Genomic DNA, 19,477 nt, shown 5'->3' with positions numbered 1-19,477 from the left:
GAGCACCGCTGCTTATAATCGTATTCTGTGAACGCCTCCTCCAAGCACTAGGGAATGTAACCTAGCGAAAAAAGCTACAGGATATTATCTTGAAATCATTTTCTAGAGATTTTTTTATTGCGATATTTACTTGATAATCTTCGGCTTTATCTTTCGCTTTTTTCCGAGCTTTTTTTGTTCTGTCGATGTGGATGGTGGTAAAGACTCACCCTTGTCTACCGCTTCTTAAATCGTTTTCCTTTGCAACATTGTTATTAGCTTGGAGAGACGCGTTAAAAATTGTGTAAAAAACAGGATTCTTTGCGCAAAACTCAATATATTTAACACGCGTCGAATATTGGTTATTATTGTTTACTTACTTAATTTTTAATTGACTTCATTCTGTAAACATTTTGTACGTAACAATTACATTGTTGAATAAAAAATTATAACATGTATTGAGGTTATTACTCTTTGTTACTGTTTGCTGGGACTTGGAATCACTATTATCAGCAACATCTATTTTAAAATTATAAACGGATAAGATGATAAACGTCGTGCTATTTTTTTAACTTTTTGTATGAAAGATCGAGAGCACGTGGGGTAAAGTTCCGAAACAGGGTACGGATGCGCGCGATATCCTTCGCGATGAAGAAATCTCGGAAAAGAGACCAGGCCACGTATTACGGAACTTTTTCGGATGTGGATCCCGGAATTGTTTAGTTCTTCCTAGAGTTCTATTATGTTCCGATTGGAATCCATTCCATAACATAAAGTGCCCCGGTCCGCGATCTGCGCGAAGAGTCCACCCACGTTCACCGCAAGACAAGGAGTCGCGTCGCGCTCTTTACCGAGGGAGCGAAACCGCGGCTCTCGGCGAAGCGCGCGCAAAGAGCGTGGCACGCGGCCGTTTTCTTCGGATCGATGGGGCGATTTCGATCGGCCGGCCGCCATCGCGACGAAGGGTTGGTGTGCTTTTAACGACACACCGCTTGGCTTGGCGCGGACTGCGGAGGCGCCTCGTTGTCGGTGTCGCCGTTGCACCGTGCACGCCGCCGCCGGCCGGGCTGTTCGCGACCGTACATGCGGGGGATGCCGCTCTCGTGGTGAGGCCGCGCCGCGTTTCTCTCCGTTTCTCCCCGCTCGCGAAATCTAACGACGTTCCGTTCGCCGGGGACGACGTTCCAGGAGGACGGAAGCGGAGGATGGCGTCCGATGGAGACGCCGAGACGCAGGAGGCGCGGGAAGCGCGGGAGGCGAAGGAGGAGGACCTGAGGATCTTCGAGACGCTCTGCATCTCCTCGCCCCGGAAGGTCAATCGACGGCAACGCTGAACGCACCTCACCGTCCCTTTCTCTCACCCCGTGACCCATGTCACGCTTGCACGCAGCACGCATACTCGCGAGAGCACACGCACGCACGCCGCCGCCGTTGCTCTCCGCGCGCGTGCGACAGTATAGTATATAGAGATTGCGCACGTGGAGAACAACATGGCACACAATGTCCGTTGGGAATTGCGAAATTACGGGGATTTTTATCTTGTCTAACGGACCAGAACGTACCGACGCGAGTACACGTATTCGGGATTCAATTAAACCTCCGAAACACCAAGCAGGAGGAATAAGGGATGCTCACGTTGTGTTTGCGCCGTCATAACAATTTCTGTAATCGCGTGTAACGCCGCGCCAACGATAGACGTAATGAGAGCAATCTGAGCAATAATGTATAATTAAGGCTTATACTTAAGGCTTACTCGTATAATTAAGGCATCGAGTTATGAAATCGATGCCGCGATATCCCTTTATGTGTATAATAACTCGCGCACGTATTCCGATACGTGTATAACAAGCTGCTATCTCTTATTGCGAGATACAGTAGAGTAGGTACACACAGAATCTTGCTCGAGCTCGTAGATGAGTTTGTAGATGCGAATGATGCGATATACCGTGAACTGCATCAATGGCTTATCTCTCGTCCCCCCAGCTGCTGCATCGCGTATATACACATGCGCATGATGCACACACGCATTCACATGCTAATCGCACGTGCGGTCACGTGCATCCCCGTATCGCCCGCCATAAAGCCTCTCATTGTATACATGCCAGTACGTATATACACGGCGCGTCCGTCGAAGGGCAACAGATCGATAGTGGAAATGTGCGATATTGATCGTCATGCGAACTGATTATTGTTATCTGATCGCCGACCGATTCGCCGCCACTTTGCTCGATCCACCCGGCCAGCTTTCGGCGAAGCTAGAGTTCTTCAAATAAGACAATTGGACAATTTTTTGATTGATCCGTCATATGTTTGAGGCTAACCACGAAGAAATTTTTATATTTTACTGTTATTTATTTTACAAATTTACTTATTACAGTAACAGAGTAGTATTCATATGCATATGAAATACCGAATCAAATTAATTTGTTATTAATAAATCACATAGGTATTATTAATCTAAAATCTCTTGAAGTTATTTAATGTAAAAACGGCATTTAAATTTTTATTTAAAGAACTCTAGGCAAAGCCATTCAAAGAGAATTTACGTAGCAGATTTGAGGAGATAGAATTGAGAAATACAAACGCGTATGGTGTCTCGCGACGAAGAGCTTTCTCACTTATCTTAGGGGTTTTTACATCGCGACGTTTCTGCATTCTCGAAAAATGTAGGAAATGAAAGTTTTCTAACGGAAAGTCGCCTAACGCGGAATAAAAAGTGCGGGATTTAGATTATGCAAATCTTGCTGGCCAAATGCGTTTCCTTCTTCCGCGGAGCGTCTCACAAAGGACTGTATACGATTTACTGATGGTTCATTAAACTATATTATAAAATTAAAAATAAAGGAACGCAGTGATGTCCAATATTTTAATCATTTATTTAACGTGGCACGAACTCATTGTCGTAACAAGAGACACGAAATTAACGCATCTCTAATATATCTCTAATCGGGAGAGAATCGAGATCTCTCGTTCGCGCGCGCGCGCGCGATCGGGAACGTATCTCGCCCTGATCGAGTCTCGCGCCGCCGTTTAATTAGACAGCTTGCGCGTCGAATTGCACGCGGAGATTCCGTCGCGTTCGTCAATATCGCTCCCTTTCGACTCGCGCGAATCGCGAGCGAGTATATATATATATATATATATATATATATATATATATATATCGACTCGCGCGTGAACAAGGGTCGCGTTGCCATAGCGTTGCACGGGAGAATCGATTTCACCTGTCGCTGCTACCCCAGACGACCGCTCGCGCTGTCGCGTACTTTCTCGTAGCCGATCTCAAGTCATCGGGCTGAAAGAAAGGGCCCGACTTGTCTTATTCCGACGCTCGATTGGAGGGAGGGTCGCGCAGGACTCGCCAAATTCAGTTTTATCGATGACCCGACATTTAATTCGGCTCGAGTTTCTCTCTAGGCCGATCAAACGCTCCTCCCTTTCGAGGATATCTTCGAATGGTTTCGTAGATTTTGGAATTTTATGCTAGCTTGTTCTAGTATTTTTATAATGGCGCCAATGAAAAATTAATTGCGCATCTCATTCCGTTTATCTCCGCTCTCTCTTAATTAAAAAAAAAAAAAAAAAAAAAAATGCAAACTCTCTCCGTATATTATCCATTTTTAATAACGTTATTTCATTTCGTTATAGTTCATTTATACAGAAATGTGAGACTTGGGCGTGCGCGTATATATGATGATAATTCGGCGATCGAGTTGTTAATAATAAAAAATAAAATAATTTGCTAAATATTTTTAATAATTATATATATGATATATATATATATATATATATATATATATATATATATATGTATGCGGATTACTGTCGGTCTTTTTTGAAGGAATTATTAATATCCTGACCTTTTCCCTCTCCCAATCGTGTACACAATGCAATATGTACCTCTTTCTACATCGCGCCTGTATAAATGTAGTGATATATAAAAATTACATTTATTCTGTACGGTCGGAGGTAGATACGTATTTATTGATCGTTTATTGGTAACTGGTTATTTCGATGCATTTCTCTTGTACAGTTATGATGAAAGAATGAATCAATGTAACATTCTACATTCTACATATATTGACCATAATATTCGCTACTATATTAACGTACTGATATTGTAGGTTTAATTAGAATGAAATTCTGGGTACATGTAGATTCGGGCTTACGAGCATCAGTTTCCGTAATAAATCTAGATCCTCTCCTCTTGTTGCCTCTCTCAAATGTCTGACGCAGTGTATGTGCCATAATGTTTAAAACACGGAGTAGCAGACGAGAAAAATGTAAAAAAAAAAAAAAAAAAAAAATGCACCTAAAAAAAAAATAATTAAATAATATAATTAAATTTTTTTGCGTAATGCAATTTTAAAATTCTTAGTTCCACGTTTTCGTTGTAATCCTATTATTATACGGGAGGTTTTACCTGTTTATGTAGCGCGGAGTTTCCATATGAAACTCCAGCGAAAAAGGGGGGAGTTCACTTATTCTCGTAAAAAAGAAAACTCGACGCGGATGAACGTTCATCGTCGAAATGCAAAAAACAGGTAAGCGTAATCACGCGCTGCGTTTATGTTGCAAATTCTGCTTGCGTGTACACGGCGTGTAGCAAAATTCGATAGCCGCCCTATACGTATACATTAATGTATAGTCGATATCGCGATATCGCAGTGATCGAACACGTCGATGTGCGCTAAAAACAGATGAAACCCGACTAAAATTTTCTAAAAATGCAACATCGTATTTTGACCGTAAAAAAATCCTTATTTAAATTTGCAAACATTACGTTGCTATCGCTCGGCGTTCGTACACTTGAAATAAAATATTATCATCTTCATTAATATGATATCATTTTACTCAGCACTTTCATAAATTTAGCGATAAGTTTAAATAAATTTACACATAAAAAATATATCGCATATTCTAGCATATATACGTACATTATTTTTTTATTTTCATCGATCTTTTCGCTTTTGGACTGGCAAAGCTACAGTATAATATGTAAACAGATACATGCTAGATGTTAATTTTTAATAGATGAGATTTAAACACTATTTTAACGTTGCTGTATTTTTCAACGCGCTCACGTACTCCCTCATTGCGATTTTACTGCGGTGTTATTACGGTCGCGTGGGCGAAGTCACGAGTTCGCGCGTTACCCGCAAAACGACGTCGCGGAAAACCTATTTTCTCTGGTGGCAAATTCACAATTTTTTTTTTTTACACGAGTACGTGAACGGTGTATCAGGCGCGTGCGGTGGATTTGCTGTAATCCCGCACGCGCTACGAGGTAAATACCGACGGTAAATAGATCGCGCTCGCCGCGCGCGGTTGTTTCCCGCATGGATCCCGAGACCGACGGGATATTTATGGGTGCAATGGCGGGATAATGGGTATTCAATATCGCTGGACTTAACCATATCGTGAAAATTCACGGTATTCCGCGGGACGAGGGAACATGTCGCCTCCGCCAAAACCGTCCCGGTCTCTCTAGTCCGCGCGTCAAAATTATTTTCGGGTCATGCGAAGATAATGATAATAACGATCCCATTCGCGCAGTCGCGCAATCGGTCGACCTGTGTCGCGTAATTGAATCGCGAGATAATTGATGCGGCGCAATGTAGGATCGCGGATCCTGATTTCAATCTGATTCCCAGGAAAATATAAGCGCATTGAATTAAATATTCCTCTCTCCCTCTTTCTCATACGTCCGAACGCGCGACAGACGTTAATTCATCCCCCGAGCGAATGCATGCGTTTGGACAAGAGAGATATTATTCCTTTTGGCATACCGCGCTGATACGCAAGTATGCGCACTGCATGCTGAAAGCTTTTTTTAATCAACGAGTACTCGTCTAGAAATAAAATAAAAGGACTTCGCCCGTTCCACTTATTCGTATTGCATATACGTATATCTTCGTATCTTTTCATACTTGTACTTCGCGTTGGTCGAAGTAGGCATCCGGGTTCCACAATGTGGAGCCAACGGCGTGATATCGAGAAGTATCATTGTGGAAACAGTGACCTGTAAATTCGGGCATGCAGCGTATTCCATTGTGCCGGTATTCGGTTGCACTGTAACATTCTCGCAGGTTGACGCGGACTTCGCGGGCATAGATTTTCGCGTGCAGATACAAATACCTGAACGGCGAGGCCGCGGCGCGGCGCGAGGTCGGTCGTCCCCGGGGTGGTGATGGTGCTGGCGGCGACAACGGCACGGATTCGGGTCACGTAATCCGCTGTCGTAGGCAGACGAAACTTCAGGCATCGTAACTGTCTGGCGCCGCGCGCATCCGATTGCCCTGGAATTAGCGACGGTGGCAGCTACCTTCGACGCGCGCCCTCGTTCTCTCTCTCTTCTCCTCGCAACGACCGGAAACGCTATTCGCGATTCGCCGGGGCTACAGCTAGGACTTGGAGTGCGAACTCCGTTGAGTACTATCTGGATTAAGAGCGGGACTCTTCGGGGAATACGAAGCGCTCTCTCGCGCGATCGTGCAACGGAAATTCTTGCGGAAACCTGCGATATGGATACGGCGAGCAAGAGGTAGAGTTGATCATGTTTTCGAGCAAGCCTTGTTACGTCGACGAGATCGATTTTGGCGATGAGAACGATCGACGAGACTGCGCTTTATATAGAAATATTACATCTTTGATTGGGTGAAGCTATTTTCCCATCAAATTTCGAGACGTTATTTGAGACGTGCTTTTAATAACAACGCTTATTATAATATAATAATATTATTGTTAAAAATTAAATATAAATATATTATATATTATATTAAATAATTTATTTTCTAATTTCATTTATAATGCACTGCATATAGAATGTAAGATTCGGATTGCGTAAGCTGCTTTGTACACGCAATTCAATCAGCTTTGAGCACTAGATGCACCGGTAATAGAGTGAATGCGTAATTAGTAGATTCTATATACATGAAAATGCATCCATTTACAAAACTTCGCGCCGTGTTTATTCCATGATGATCCTGTTTCCGACTTTCGTTTGCGTTCGGGAATGAGATGGTTATCAGGAAGTTATATTACAGCGCGTTCCCGTTTTCAAACTCGCAGATAAGATCGAGAGAAACAGGTGGAAAAAGAGTGAGCAAAGAGCCTTTTTTCGCACGTTAAGCCCTAAATCCGCTTATGATCGTAATTAATGGCGAAACGAATTCTCCTCGTTTGGTCGCGTACTTGGATTTAATTTTACATCGCGAGAGCGATTCAATGCGGGGATATATTTAATTCCGCGTGGATCCCGCGACGAGTCGGATTTGTTGAAAAGTAATTAAATGCGTCGAGCGTAAATCAGCATTCAGCATCAAAACGAGATAAAAGCGAATGATCGGTTACTGCCGCGAAATATTTAATTAGAGCGGCGATAATTGGCACCGAAATCGCCGACAAAAATATTTTATCGCATCGTTGAGCTCTTAATAATAGTAATTTGATTCATCCGTCTCATTTTGAATGACATGCGATCGTTGAATGATGTCGTATCTCTTCAACTTGGCTTAATGACGATTTAATCACCGTTCTGCGCCGAATTGAATTTGATTACACCAGTTGGCAAATTTATGTTAATCAACTGTATAAAATGATACGAAATCATCTAAATTTATTTCCTTGGAGAATTGTGCAAGAAAGTATTTTTACACCATCACTTGACGCCACGTAATACGATCAATTTCAATATTCAATATCAATCGGATTGCCGCAGAGGCAATCTTGCAACTTATTGCAATCTTCCTGCAATATTACCATCTTGGAAAATTTCGTTATTGCGCTTGAAAAAAAAATGAATAAATAAGATTATTCCTAAGCTGTACGTTAGAATGATTGCTTAGAAGTTTCATAGGAGATTGAAGTATAACCTTTTAGGGCACCGTGGATAGATCGGTTTTTATACAAAAAAAATCAAATTAGAATTGCTTTCAATCAAAGCTATCACTCGAGATTGTATCAATCGAGAAATTGATTCTTCCATCATTATCATACACACATCTCGAAGTAATCAGCATAAACATTTTTCTAATTTGATCGCGAGCATTTTAAAATAGATGATTCGAAATATCGTTCTAAAAATAGCCACCAACATGCTAACTTATCCGCATTGTGGCCGACATTCTACGATCCGGCAATTCTGTAGGCTGGCAGACGTACGTAATGGTTGAGGGGCATATCGAGCCCTGTCTTGTAAAGTTTCCGTCGTACACGCGTGGAAGTTCAAATGGGTGCCATTACGAGCCGCCCGCGCCGGTAGAGACGTGCCAGTACCTGCGGTACTCGCGAGTCCTGCATTCTGCCGAGAGAAAGATCAGAACTTCAGAAGCCGCAACGCGGCGGAGGCCGCCGCTAATCTATTCCCGGCTTAAACGAGCGCTTCGACATTAAAGCCCTGCGCCTCGCGTATAGGAAGCTTCGAGCGAATAAAATGACTTTCTTTACGACGGGATCGCCTCGCCTGTAGCGAAATTCAACGAGGGTACCCGCCGCGCCGTATACGTCGCACGGCATACGAAGAGAACGATAATTTACAACAATTGTCATTCTAATTTGTACAAAGTGCAACTATATACCGAGAGATTCATAAAAGCAATGATATGACAATAAATATCATAAATAACCAAACACGTTACTTGCATTTTTGCGAGATTATTTGATTAATGTAGATTTAAATGCAATGATAAATATATAATTTAATATAAAAAAATAATGCCTTTAATTTTCGGATAATTAACACACTGACATTTGATATATAAAAATCATCCATTGATTCGTTATGCTGAGAGAGAGAAGTATGATAATATAAAATATAAAATATCCATTTTATCGGTATCTTTGAACAACCGGCGAACGTCTCTGATTTCAGGTGGACCCAGACGACGCTATGACTCACGATCTAACGACCACTTTGAGAAGCGAGCTGGCTGCTCTCGAGTACAAACGGGACCGGCTTATGTCTGAGGTAAACCGATTATCGTTTCTCTGCCTCGATAATCAGTCGCGTTAGTAATCAAATTGGTCTCCGTTCAGCTGCAGGAAATGAAAAGCGCCGTGAGATCGCGGGACCAGAGGGTCGTGGAGTTACAGGTAGAGGCGGATCAGCTTCGCGAGCAAGCGGCCAGGCAGAATTCCGTCGTCTCCAGTCTCAAGAAGCGCATTCAGGTTAATTTGCTTCCCTAACAAGCGGACGATTAAAGAGCGCCCTCCGTTAATGAGCGCCGAGATAATTCGCTTCTCCCATCCCGCTTAAAGGCTGTCTCTCCGTTGAAAAGATCAACGCGAGACTCGCGGAATTCGTAGTCGACGTCGACGGACGGCGAACAATATACATCTTGTAGAATCCAATAACGATTTCACAGGAGCTGGAGGAGAGGGAGAGAAATCTCTACGCGTCCCAGGGCAGGAATGAGATCACGATACAGGGCCTGCAGCGTGACGTAAAGTATCACGAGGAAAAGGTCAGAGAATACGACAAGAAAATTCGACAATTGGAGCACAATATATCCGAGGAGATTCAATTGAAGGAACGGGCACGTCTGAATCTGCAGGTGCTGTATGTTTCAACATACGCCCGATCGCGATCGCGCTTCTCGACACGCTGTCGACACTTCCATTTATTTCTCGTGCAGAGAAATCATATCAAATTTTTCAATATCTTATATTTTTCGATAGGATTTTGTGCGAAGGTTGGCACATGCATTGAACGTCGAGTATTGCGAGACGGCGCATCACAGTTCGGAGATGGTGATTCACAAAGCCGAAGAACTCGTGCAAGAAGTGAACCGTTTGCGAACGAAGAGCACAAACGTCGAGACGCAATTGACGGGCGTCGAGATGGATTTCAGAACCTGCAGGGATGCTCTTGATCGCCTCTCTACGGAAAAAGAGCAGTTACAGAGACAAGTGTCCGTTCAGCTAGTCGACATCGATCGTTTGCGTCAGGTACGACGATTGAAATTTTGTTTACGAGTAAATTTGAAGGGACGTTTTGTTCGTAAATTTAATTGCATAAACTGCCACTGCCAGAAATCGCGGATGCAGATATTATCTTAACCCTCAGTTACCTCACCTGGGTTTGAGAGACCCTGCACATTGTTAAAACGTGCAGGGTCTTTAAAACGTTCATAAAACTCTTGTATCTTTTTTTAGTCAGTACTACGTCAACTTGAAAAAAAGCAATCTTTTTCGCTTTTTCAGAAAAAACACGTCTTTCTTTTTTTTTTAAATTACATTTACATTTTTTAACTTGGAATAATCTAACTTGCACAGTCTTGTAGATCTTTAAAAGACGCATCGATTAAAAAAAAAAAGACTTCAAATTGATGCATTTGTCTTAAAGATACAAGCTAGAAAAAATGGCAGGGGTCTCTCAGACCCTGGTGAGGTAATGTCGGGGTGTAAAAACGTAAGGTAACTGAGGGTTAATTATTTTAATTATTTCGAGCGGTCAAAAGCTATGAAATTATCAAATACTGTATTAATCATTAATTGCTTACCATTATCTCAGGAGAAGGAATGTCTGGAGATGCAATATAGGGTCGCCGAGAAGGACATGAACGACTTGAGAGACAAGCTCGTCAACGCGAATAGGAGCTTAACCAGCGCGACAGGGAATATATCGAATCAGGAGGCGCTGATCTGCCAATTACGAGGTAAATCACAGTGACCTGGTCGATTCGATCTCATGCCTTCTGGTAACCGGTATCGCTCTTGCAGAGGATCTAAAAGCCCGCGAGGAGAAGACGCAACGCGTACAAAATGAATTCCGTCACCTCCTGGAGTCGGTTGCGATTCTCATCAGTACGCCAAGCCGATTCGTCGAGTCCCACGAGAACGCGATCAAGGATCGCATTCGAGAAATTCTGGCAGACAACAAGGATCAATCGCTGGTAAAAGCCACAGGCGTGCCAATTTTGTATTTTTGCTCGCAAAAACTTGAATTTTTTAAAATAAATAAGTTATTTAAATAACTTTCTTTACTTCACGGAAGATATAAATTTTCTATTCGTATATCGAGAATTTCATCGAAAAGAACTTTACATTGGAATTTTCAGTTTTGTTGTACTTTAATCTACACGATATCGTGAAATTTATAATGGCTACGAACGCGTTCCTTGTCTCTTTCCAGAAAATACAAAGTCTTCGGGAAAAGGTGAACACAGCGACAGAGTCAACGAATCGGCAGAGCGAATTGGTCGAATCCACGATGATGAAGGTACGCAGTCTAGAGGAGGAACGCGCCGCTCTGGAAGCTAAAATACACAAGCTCGAATCCGAACTCACGAGCAGCGATCTCTCCAGAGAGTCTTTACGCAGAGACAAGCAGATGGTAATTTCAAACGCTTCTATCTCTTGAAAATGTTAAAGCAACCTTGACACGTAGCACCGAGAACGAGGAGTTAAAGACGTTATACATTTAACTGTCTCACATCTCTTCAAATGAAATGAAAAATTGAATTTCTATTTTAAGGAAACAATTCTTGAAAAATTGAAACAGTATTTCAAATCTCTAATTTAAGTTTCTAAGACCCTAGAGCGTTACAAATTTTTAATTTCTAAAAGATATTTATTTCAGTTTACTCTAATCTAATGACGACGTGTATCGTTTGTTCCCCATGTTTAGCACCGATTTTAAAGCTGACGTTGTTTTAAATCTTTATCAGTTCATGACCTTCCTGGACCGATTGGGCAAGGCGATGCAAATGGACGAAATCTCTCAAGAGATCGGGCTCGATCTACAAACCGAGTCGCTGTTGGTGCGGGCTGAGCAGCTGGCCAGATTGGAGACCGACAAGCTAGTCGACAAGGTGAAGGGCACAATCGATGTTATGTACTTTCGATTCCGCTGTCACGTTGCTAACGTCTTCTCCTTTGTTCTGTGTTTCTTTGTCGTGCAAATCGTGTGTGCTTTACCGCACGTCGCAGTATTTGTGCTCCAGCTACACGACCCTACCGAGGATTCGGCGCGAGCGATCGTTCCACGAGCTTCTCTGTCTCAAAGAAGTAAGCCCCCGCCGGCGCGGCGAGCAAAGCGCCTTTAGAGAGAAATTTCACAGAATTCTCAAGCATCCTCTTCGTAGACATTCATTTCGTTCCTCCGTCGTGAAGTACCCTTAACGTAGAGAACGAGGCGCTTTTCATTCCTCCATTCCGCCCTATAGGTTTTCTGATATACTTTGCGGCTAAGAGAGAGGACGTTGGCCGAGCTTGCGACGTAATTGTTGCGCTTTAAATTGACAGTTTATCGGAAATACCGCGTAATGAAGTTCCATTTAATATAGCATCTACGACGCTGTTCGTGGCGCGTCGATATTGCGGTCGCTCTTTCCAACATAAAACTCGTCCGCGGCGTACTAACTTTTAATTAAATAATCTCCGATAACATGTCAGCAGAAACAGACTTTTCCTTTGATAGGACGTTCCCTCATTTTTTGTAAAAAATAAATTTAGTTTTTTTCTTATACATTACGTATTTAATGACACGTAATGACAATAGAAAAGTGTCGCAAATACGCACAAAGAAGTCACCATTACTTTATTTCATTCGTCATCCTTCAAGAATCATATCCCCCAAACTCAAATCAATAATTGCACGAGAAATTAGTAAAGTTTGATATTTTTGCGTTCAGCAATAATGCGTATTTGCACATTTATGTCACACTTGGGAACCATCTTCGCCAAGAAGGACTCGACAAATGTGGTTTTCTTTTGTTTCGCAGACTTCCGTGGTTTATCAGTTGCAACGTCGCGTCCGAACCCTGCGGGAGCAATTGCAGCGCAGAGACCTGCATCTGGACCTTCTACGTAGGAAGCTATCTCTACAGGAGGACAGTGTGCGGGTGAAGTCGCTGTTGCAAAGCGAGCGCGACGAGGCGAACATACGGTTTGTTTTAGAGTAGCCTTGGGGCCAATTGCAACAAAATTATGAATAAACTTTCAACTTGCTCTTTGGTAATACATCGAATAATTTATAAAAACTATTATTTACACAGAATGTAATTGCGCTTTATCTTTCTCTCTTTGTCTCATATATCGCGCGGAAATGGACAATTATTACGAAGAATTTAGTACCCATAAATAATGTTTACAAAGACTATATCTATCTTGAACAATAATTAAGAGGCTATCATCTCTGTTTTGATAATTAATTTGTGTTACAATCGACTCTATAAACCTTTACCATTGAGCACGTAACGTTAACGGGGAAACAATGCTTATCGAGTAGCTGTTCGACGAGAAATATATAAAGTCGCGGCGGTTTATTGGAAAATTTAGTCGACCGAGAGTGCGGGGCTTTATGCACGCGAGACGCGGTATGATTTTTTCACGCGGTGATCGCCGGCGGTTACATGTGTAATTTCTGACAGTGGTCCGCGGTTTATTTCAAATGCGTCGAATGTATCTCTCTATATTCGTTGCTGTACGCTATATTAGGCAGCTATTAGGCATCGCTTCCGTTAATGCCCGATGAGGCCAGAATTGGAAAAAATTGGAAAAAAATGACCTTTCCTTCCTTTCTTTCAGCGCGAAGAAGCTGGCGAAACAGGTCGAGCGATTTCAAGTCCAATTGTCGGACGAAAAGTCGCGGAATAGGGAACTGAGCGCACAATTGACGGAAGCCGCGGATTACAAAGTATGTAATTTCAAGAATCCGTATTTACTTTCTCACAATCGGGTAAATCCGAATGTTTCGAGGAATATATATGCATGAAACGTGGCAGTTTGTGTAAGTAGGTATACGTGCGATGATTTCGTTGCATCTATAGTTAACGACAATTGCGATGTTGGCTATTTGTTATTCCATGAGATGCTTCCAGTAAACACAAGCGAGTATATAATTTTTTAAATAATTTAACTATTCCGTGCTTGAAGGTCGTTAAATGTTCTACATTAGTCGCAAGCAATCCATATTGTCGCAAGTCGCAAGAGGCTTGCAATTTGAGCTTTATACTGCAGTCGTAAGTCACAGCCAATTAAAGAAGAGATTTTTTTGTAAAAATGTCATTATCAATATGTCCTAAAAGCAAGCAGAACTGCTAGTAGTACAAGTAAGTAGTATTGCTTTCTTCGCAAGCAGTATACTACTTCCAGTCGTTTAACGTAGTCGCAAATAGCAATCACAAGGTTTGACCAAATCCAAAATTTGCGTCTCTGTGCTGCGTTCCTTTCACTCTGGGCTGCGTTCGAAAACTTCACTCGGGTGTATACCGGCGTCGCGTTCTGTCTTTGTTCAATTTTTAATAAGTAACAAAGATAGAACGATGCAAGTTCGCACCTGAGTAAAGTTTTCGAACGCAACCTGGGTAACTAAAATCTATAGTTTATGTCACATACACTATAGCATTCTAGTTAACTAGAGTGAATTTTGGAACGCAGCCCTGCGTGGCCCTGCGTGCGTCTGCGGATTTGTGACAGATAATATGAGCATCGAGCTGAGTCGAGCCGAGCTCCGTTGTTTATTTAGCTTCCTCGTTCGTTTCGTGTTTTGCTGAACTGGCTGCACTAATTTAGAGTTCATTTTTTTTACTCCACAGTTCAACAATAGTAAACAGACTTATGGTAACACGCAAAGATATTGCTAAGTTAGGTTAGAACATTTTATTTTAATAATGAGTAATTTAAAATGGAATAAAGATAAATCTCTGGACCTGAACGTTCACGAAGATGATGACAGAGACGCAAATTCTGGAATAGATCAACTCTTGCAATTGCTATATGGACCTGAAGTGATAGGTACTGCTTTCATACGCGATTGGCTGTGCTTGCGACTAACGTAGGCTGCGTTCCGATATTCACTGCCAGTAATGAAAATCTATAGTGTTACGTAAACTATAGGTTTTCAGTACTGGCAGTGATTATCGAAACGCAGTCGGAGAACGACCCTTTTATAGAAAACTTCGTTAAATTGATTTTACGCTCGTGAACGTTACGACGCGGCGTTAAACCGGGAAAACAAAATTCCCGAACAAATTCTCTTCGTAAACCGCGCGAGAAAGCCTTTATAATCTACGACTATCAAACGTTTATAACCCACTTTTACGACATTTTCCGCGAGCAGATAGCCGCGCTGGAACGCAGCCGGAAGATAGAGGAGCTTCAGAAGCGTCTCGTCGAGAGCGAGATGTTGAGGACGCGTTACAACAGAAAGTTAACGATGGCGAAGGAGCAGATAAGGACGGCTGTGGAGACGGCCGATCAGGAGAGATCGATAAACGACCATTCTCTGCAGCTCCTCCGCGACGAGCTGGCTCAGGTCAAGCAAAATCTCTCCGAGGTCACGAGGAGAGAATCCCAAGTAAGATATGCATTATTATACTTTTTGTACGTGTCAGATATCGCACGCGCTATTTCATCTCTCGTGTTTACGACTATATCTATCTATTCGCGTTCGTGTTGCATTAATGGAATAAAATATATATAAAATATTAAATTAACATATAAATAAATATATATAAAATAAAATAAACTTGGTAGTCGAAACGGATGCTGAATAAATAAATTGTACCATTAATATCAAAGGAATCGCGTCGCGCGACGTTTTCTTTGTCCGCCGGAAAAAACGCAAGAGGCAAGACCCGTGTCTCAATGCCGGATTGTGTATTCGGCACGTGTATTGGTACTCACGTAATTCTGATTTATGATCGTTCGTGTGCACGAACGCGGATTTGCGAGCGATTAAATTACGCAAAAGAAGTCGCTGTCGAAACGGCCACGGAGCCTCGTTGCGTCGCAGACAAACTGCTTCAATGCATTACATATGTATTTCTCGAATCCCCATTTCCTAAAATCTACGTAAATCTCCTCTAAATTATACATATTTCCCGAGAGTGAGAGAGAAAAGGGTAGAGTTGTTTCAATTCTCCGTAAAAAAAGAAAGAAAAACGCTAAAGAAAGCTAATTATATGATATAAATCCACGTTATACCCTCCGAAAGTCTCGCCGTAATCCACAGATTCTCTATCGCGAATTCAAAACCCTTTGATCTCTTATTAAAGTGGCAAGCGTCCTTGCAGAGCTTATTCCTATAATACTCCGCGGAGGCAGAGACCGAAAGGGACTCGTTAATTCATTGTGGCAATCCCACAGTGCCTCGGCGGCGGCTATTCGCGTAATTGTGATCTCTCTCTCTCTCTTGTCGGGCGCGTAACGCTCGTTCAGAACGATTTGGAGTTGACTCCGCGTCACAGTAATTCGAGACACGTTCGCGTCCGTCGCCAGGCTGTAAAGCGGATAGTTCCTTCGACTTAAACCCGCGTTGTGCAGTATACTCCGTGAAAGGACTGTAAATCTTGCACGCGATTCCGCGAGACTTTATCCCGACGCTAACGTAACTTTGCTTTCGGAGCGTCGCGGAACTTGGATTTAGTTCAAACAAGCGAACATTAATTATAATAAATTATACGTAATGGCGCTTGAATCTTAATACCCTCGCTGCACATCTGTCAATCTGTTATAAAATAGCATTTAGAACTTTAGGAAAATATAAACAGAGATAGAGAAATAGAAAAAGAAAAACTGTTATGTAAATGAAAAAAGTTTTATCAGCACTCGAATACGAAATTGCAACTTTAATGCAACTTACTTTAATATTATTAAATCTGCAAAAATAATTGGATTTTATACATAACGTAGAATAATATTTCGCACTAAAAAGTATTATTTTTATATAGCGAAAAGTGTTTACAAAAAAAATGGCATTCTATAAAAATAAAGGTGCCTATGTCTTGCCTACTTATTGTTAGAAACAATTGTTTAAATTTACGATAGAAAAGTTAATGCTCGAGCGAGTCGCGCGACTGTTCCGAGTGAGCTACGAGCATGATTCAATTCGCAAATCGCTCATTTCCTGTTTCAGCTATCAAGCTTCCGTGTATCCGTGGCGAAATTATTGTCGGAATCCATGTGCACCCCCGATTACGAAATCATCGCGCGGCTACAAAAAATGGTCGCGGCTCATCGAGATTTTACGATGCTCTCCCGTAGATACGACGAGCCTTTGGAGACGAGTCCCTCGAGATGCACCAGGTAATAGTCACGAGGAGCAAGTGGGCCATCGTATTATCCATAATTTAAATTTTCTCTAAAATCTACTGATGCGTCAGTAATTGAATATTATCACATTACTCCGTCTCACATTTCCAAGAAGCATTTCTAGAATTATTGCATGATTAATTGTTGGAAATCTATGATAGTATGGAAATCTCTTAAAACAAAATTCTGCAGATATTATCGTTACAAATAAAATTATTGACGGAAATTTACGCCTGTACGATGATCATATATTATGTTTTTATGTTTATGTTATTTTTTTTGTGTTCTTCTATACAATCACACGGACTTAACTATTTGCATTATTCTTGTACATTCCCGTTACAGCATTCATCCGGTCCATCCGCCGAGATCGCCCGGTTCACGTTGTACCCGTTACGAGGACAGCGGTTTCGCGGACCCGCCCGATCTCCATGACATCGACGACGATTACAACAAGAGGCCAGTGAGGAGCAGCCTTCTTCCGTGACACCGGCCAAAGTTCAAGTTTTAAGCATCCCCGGGGAACGTTGTACGGTGTCTCCGCGTTCAATCCACCTCGAGGTGAATGGTCCCTAAATGGGGGCCCCGAATCTCCGATCTCACGTAGCTGATGTCGCGAGTGGGAAAACACTGCTCCTCGCACATGTGTCGTAAAGCGTTACGTTTATTTCGCGTAAACGAGCGACTTTTACGAGATGAAGAGGACCATTTGTTTATATCGACCATCGTCGCTTTACGAATTGGAGAGCAGGCACGTCATGAGATCGCTCGCATGTTCGATCGAGCGTTCTCGATGGCTCGCCACGGCACCGATTCCGATGGGATAAGCATTAAGAAATATCGAACCATCGATCCGTGCTATTACGAGCGAATGGAAGAGGAAATCGACCCGACGCGTTCGCATGGAATCGCAATTTCGCGTTAATTATTAACCGGCAAGCGTGAGAAATTCCTAACGGGTCGTGTGGAAGTGCGATATTGAACGTATAGAGCATTGGCTGTCATGGTGGGAAATCGTCGAAAGTGTTCAGTGAAAAGTACGCGAACCTGATTGTTCGCGTAGCTATAGTTTAAGCTATAGTTAAGGTGATTTATTTACGCGCCGGCCGCATGGCGCAGACTTTGATTTATACGCGCGAATAAAATAGCTATTATATACATATATAGTTATACATATATACTTATCACTCCCGAAAGAATCGCCTGGATGTGCCACTTGAACCAAGCAAGAGAGTCATTAATATGTATTAAGAATGGAACAGTATGGAATAAGACAAGTCAAGCATGCAAAGCGTGTATAAATAAAATAATGAAGAATCAAATGTAAATGAAAAGTCATGTGAAATAATGAAGAATTTCAGTTTATAAAGAAGCCAGTTTGCGAAGAATTGTGGAAATAATGTTTGGAATGCGAATTAAAGACTGATTAATAGAATCTTTTTTTGTGAAAAGATTATAGTGTCATTTTTCTTTCTTCATCTTACAGAATAGAACCGCATCTTGAATAATCTTACATAATCACGTGCACATATATCAAAAATTTGTACGTGTCAATTTTAACAAAAATACACACACGTGTTCATAAAATTTTTTATAAAAGTTAAGAGTGTAAAGTTCGTGTAATTTTTACTTATATTACCTACATTTCAATATTTCCAACAAAGAGAGAAGAAAAGAATTTCTAAAAATCTAAATTAATTTAATTTATGCAATATGATCTTTTTGTTAACTCATATATAATTTGTTAAATAAATGTTATTTAAAGTAACTTTCTCTAACTGACTTATATCATTTTATATCATTATAAAAATCATTAAACTAATCTCAAGTTAAATTTAGATTCTCATATGAGATAATAGAGTTGAAATAGCCGCGCCTATTCATTCTAATAGTTCTTTGACCTCGATACCGCCGATCGCGTTTAGCGCTCTTTTCTAATCAATTCGAAACAACGCGAGGGATGTACAAATGGCGCTCGCACGAATCGTGCGAAACATTTCACGGATCGACAAGCGGAGTTCCCCAGGCGTTCCCCATTTAAATACCACAAAAAACAACGTTAGGGCCACTTCACAGTTACGATTGCATAGCGCGGGCTCCGATATCAATGATCTCCGCGTTGATCAACGAGCGCAATCCCGGTTCGACGTCGGTACGGTTAAATATTCGTATTCCATATCGCGCTATTAATTGGCCTTATAATAATTACGGCGCCGAATTGATGAACGAGAGATTTCCTGTTTGCGGCATCCGCAGAGGGTTCTAACGCGTTACTCGTTATACACTCGCCATTATTGAAAGCCCCACTTCCGGCGACACGGTTCCAATTTCCCTGCCCACCACGGTCATCAATGAACACCCGAAAGTGACAGGTAACGGCAGGTAACGGTATATCTTCGGTAACATCGATCGGCGGTCTCCTATATTGATTGTTGCGCGAGTCTACGATATCGCAATTATC

General features: G+C 41.9%; 1 protein-coding gene across 12 annotated transcripts in view; it reads left to right on the top strand.

The window, feature by feature from the left end:
- The window catches only part of LOC143905204 (coiled-coil domain-containing protein 170), a 162,851-nt gene extending 144,382 nt beyond the window's left edge, over positions 1 to 18,469 (top strand). For 9 of the 12 annotated variants that reach the window (XM_077420444.1, XM_077420441.1, XM_077420440.1 and 6 more), the window contains 14 exons: positions 8,852 to 8,947; positions 9,016 to 9,147; positions 9,345 to 9,533; positions 9,658 to 9,927; positions 10,493 to 10,637; positions 10,702 to 10,874; positions 11,114 to 11,314; positions 11,649 to 11,792; positions 11,911 to 11,988; positions 12,705 to 12,868; positions 13,510 to 13,618; positions 15,044 to 15,280; positions 16,841 to 17,010; positions 17,362 to 18,469. In XM_077420444.1, the coding sequence (XP_077276570.1) occupies positions 8,870 to 8,947; positions 9,016 to 9,147; positions 9,345 to 9,533; positions 9,658 to 9,927; positions 10,493 to 10,637; positions 10,702 to 10,874; positions 11,114 to 11,314; positions 11,649 to 11,792; positions 11,911 to 11,988; positions 12,705 to 12,868; positions 13,510 to 13,618; positions 15,044 to 15,280; positions 16,841 to 17,010; positions 17,362 to 17,503 (2,232 nt within the window). In that variant the 5' untranslated portion in view covers positions 8,852 to 8,869 and the 3' untranslated portion in view covers positions 17,504 to 18,469. Of the gene's footprint in view, positions 1 to 945; positions 1,293 to 6,383; positions 6,524 to 8,851; positions 8,948 to 9,015; positions 9,148 to 9,344; positions 9,534 to 9,657; positions 9,928 to 10,492; positions 10,638 to 10,701; positions 10,875 to 11,113; positions 11,315 to 11,648; positions 11,793 to 11,910; positions 11,989 to 12,704; positions 12,869 to 13,509; positions 13,619 to 15,043; positions 15,281 to 16,840; positions 17,011 to 17,361 lie in introns of those variants that run through there. The other 3 variants (XM_077420437.1, XM_077420449.1, XM_077420439.1) reach the window with 3 other exon arrangements.
- Positions 18,470 to 19,477: the final 1,008 nt, after the last annotated feature.

The sequence above is a fragment of the Temnothorax americanus genome, unplaced genomic scaffold (genome assembly GCF_048541705.1).
Source record: "Temnothorax americanus isolate GAGA-0224 unplaced genomic scaffold, ASM4854170v1 Scaffold6, whole genome shotgun sequence".
Lineage (NCBI taxonomy): Eukaryota > Metazoa > Arthropoda > Insecta > Hymenoptera > Formicidae > Temnothorax > Temnothorax americanus.
Note: the sequence above shows the minus strand (reverse complement) of the source record. Positions and strands in the feature narration are given on the sequence as shown.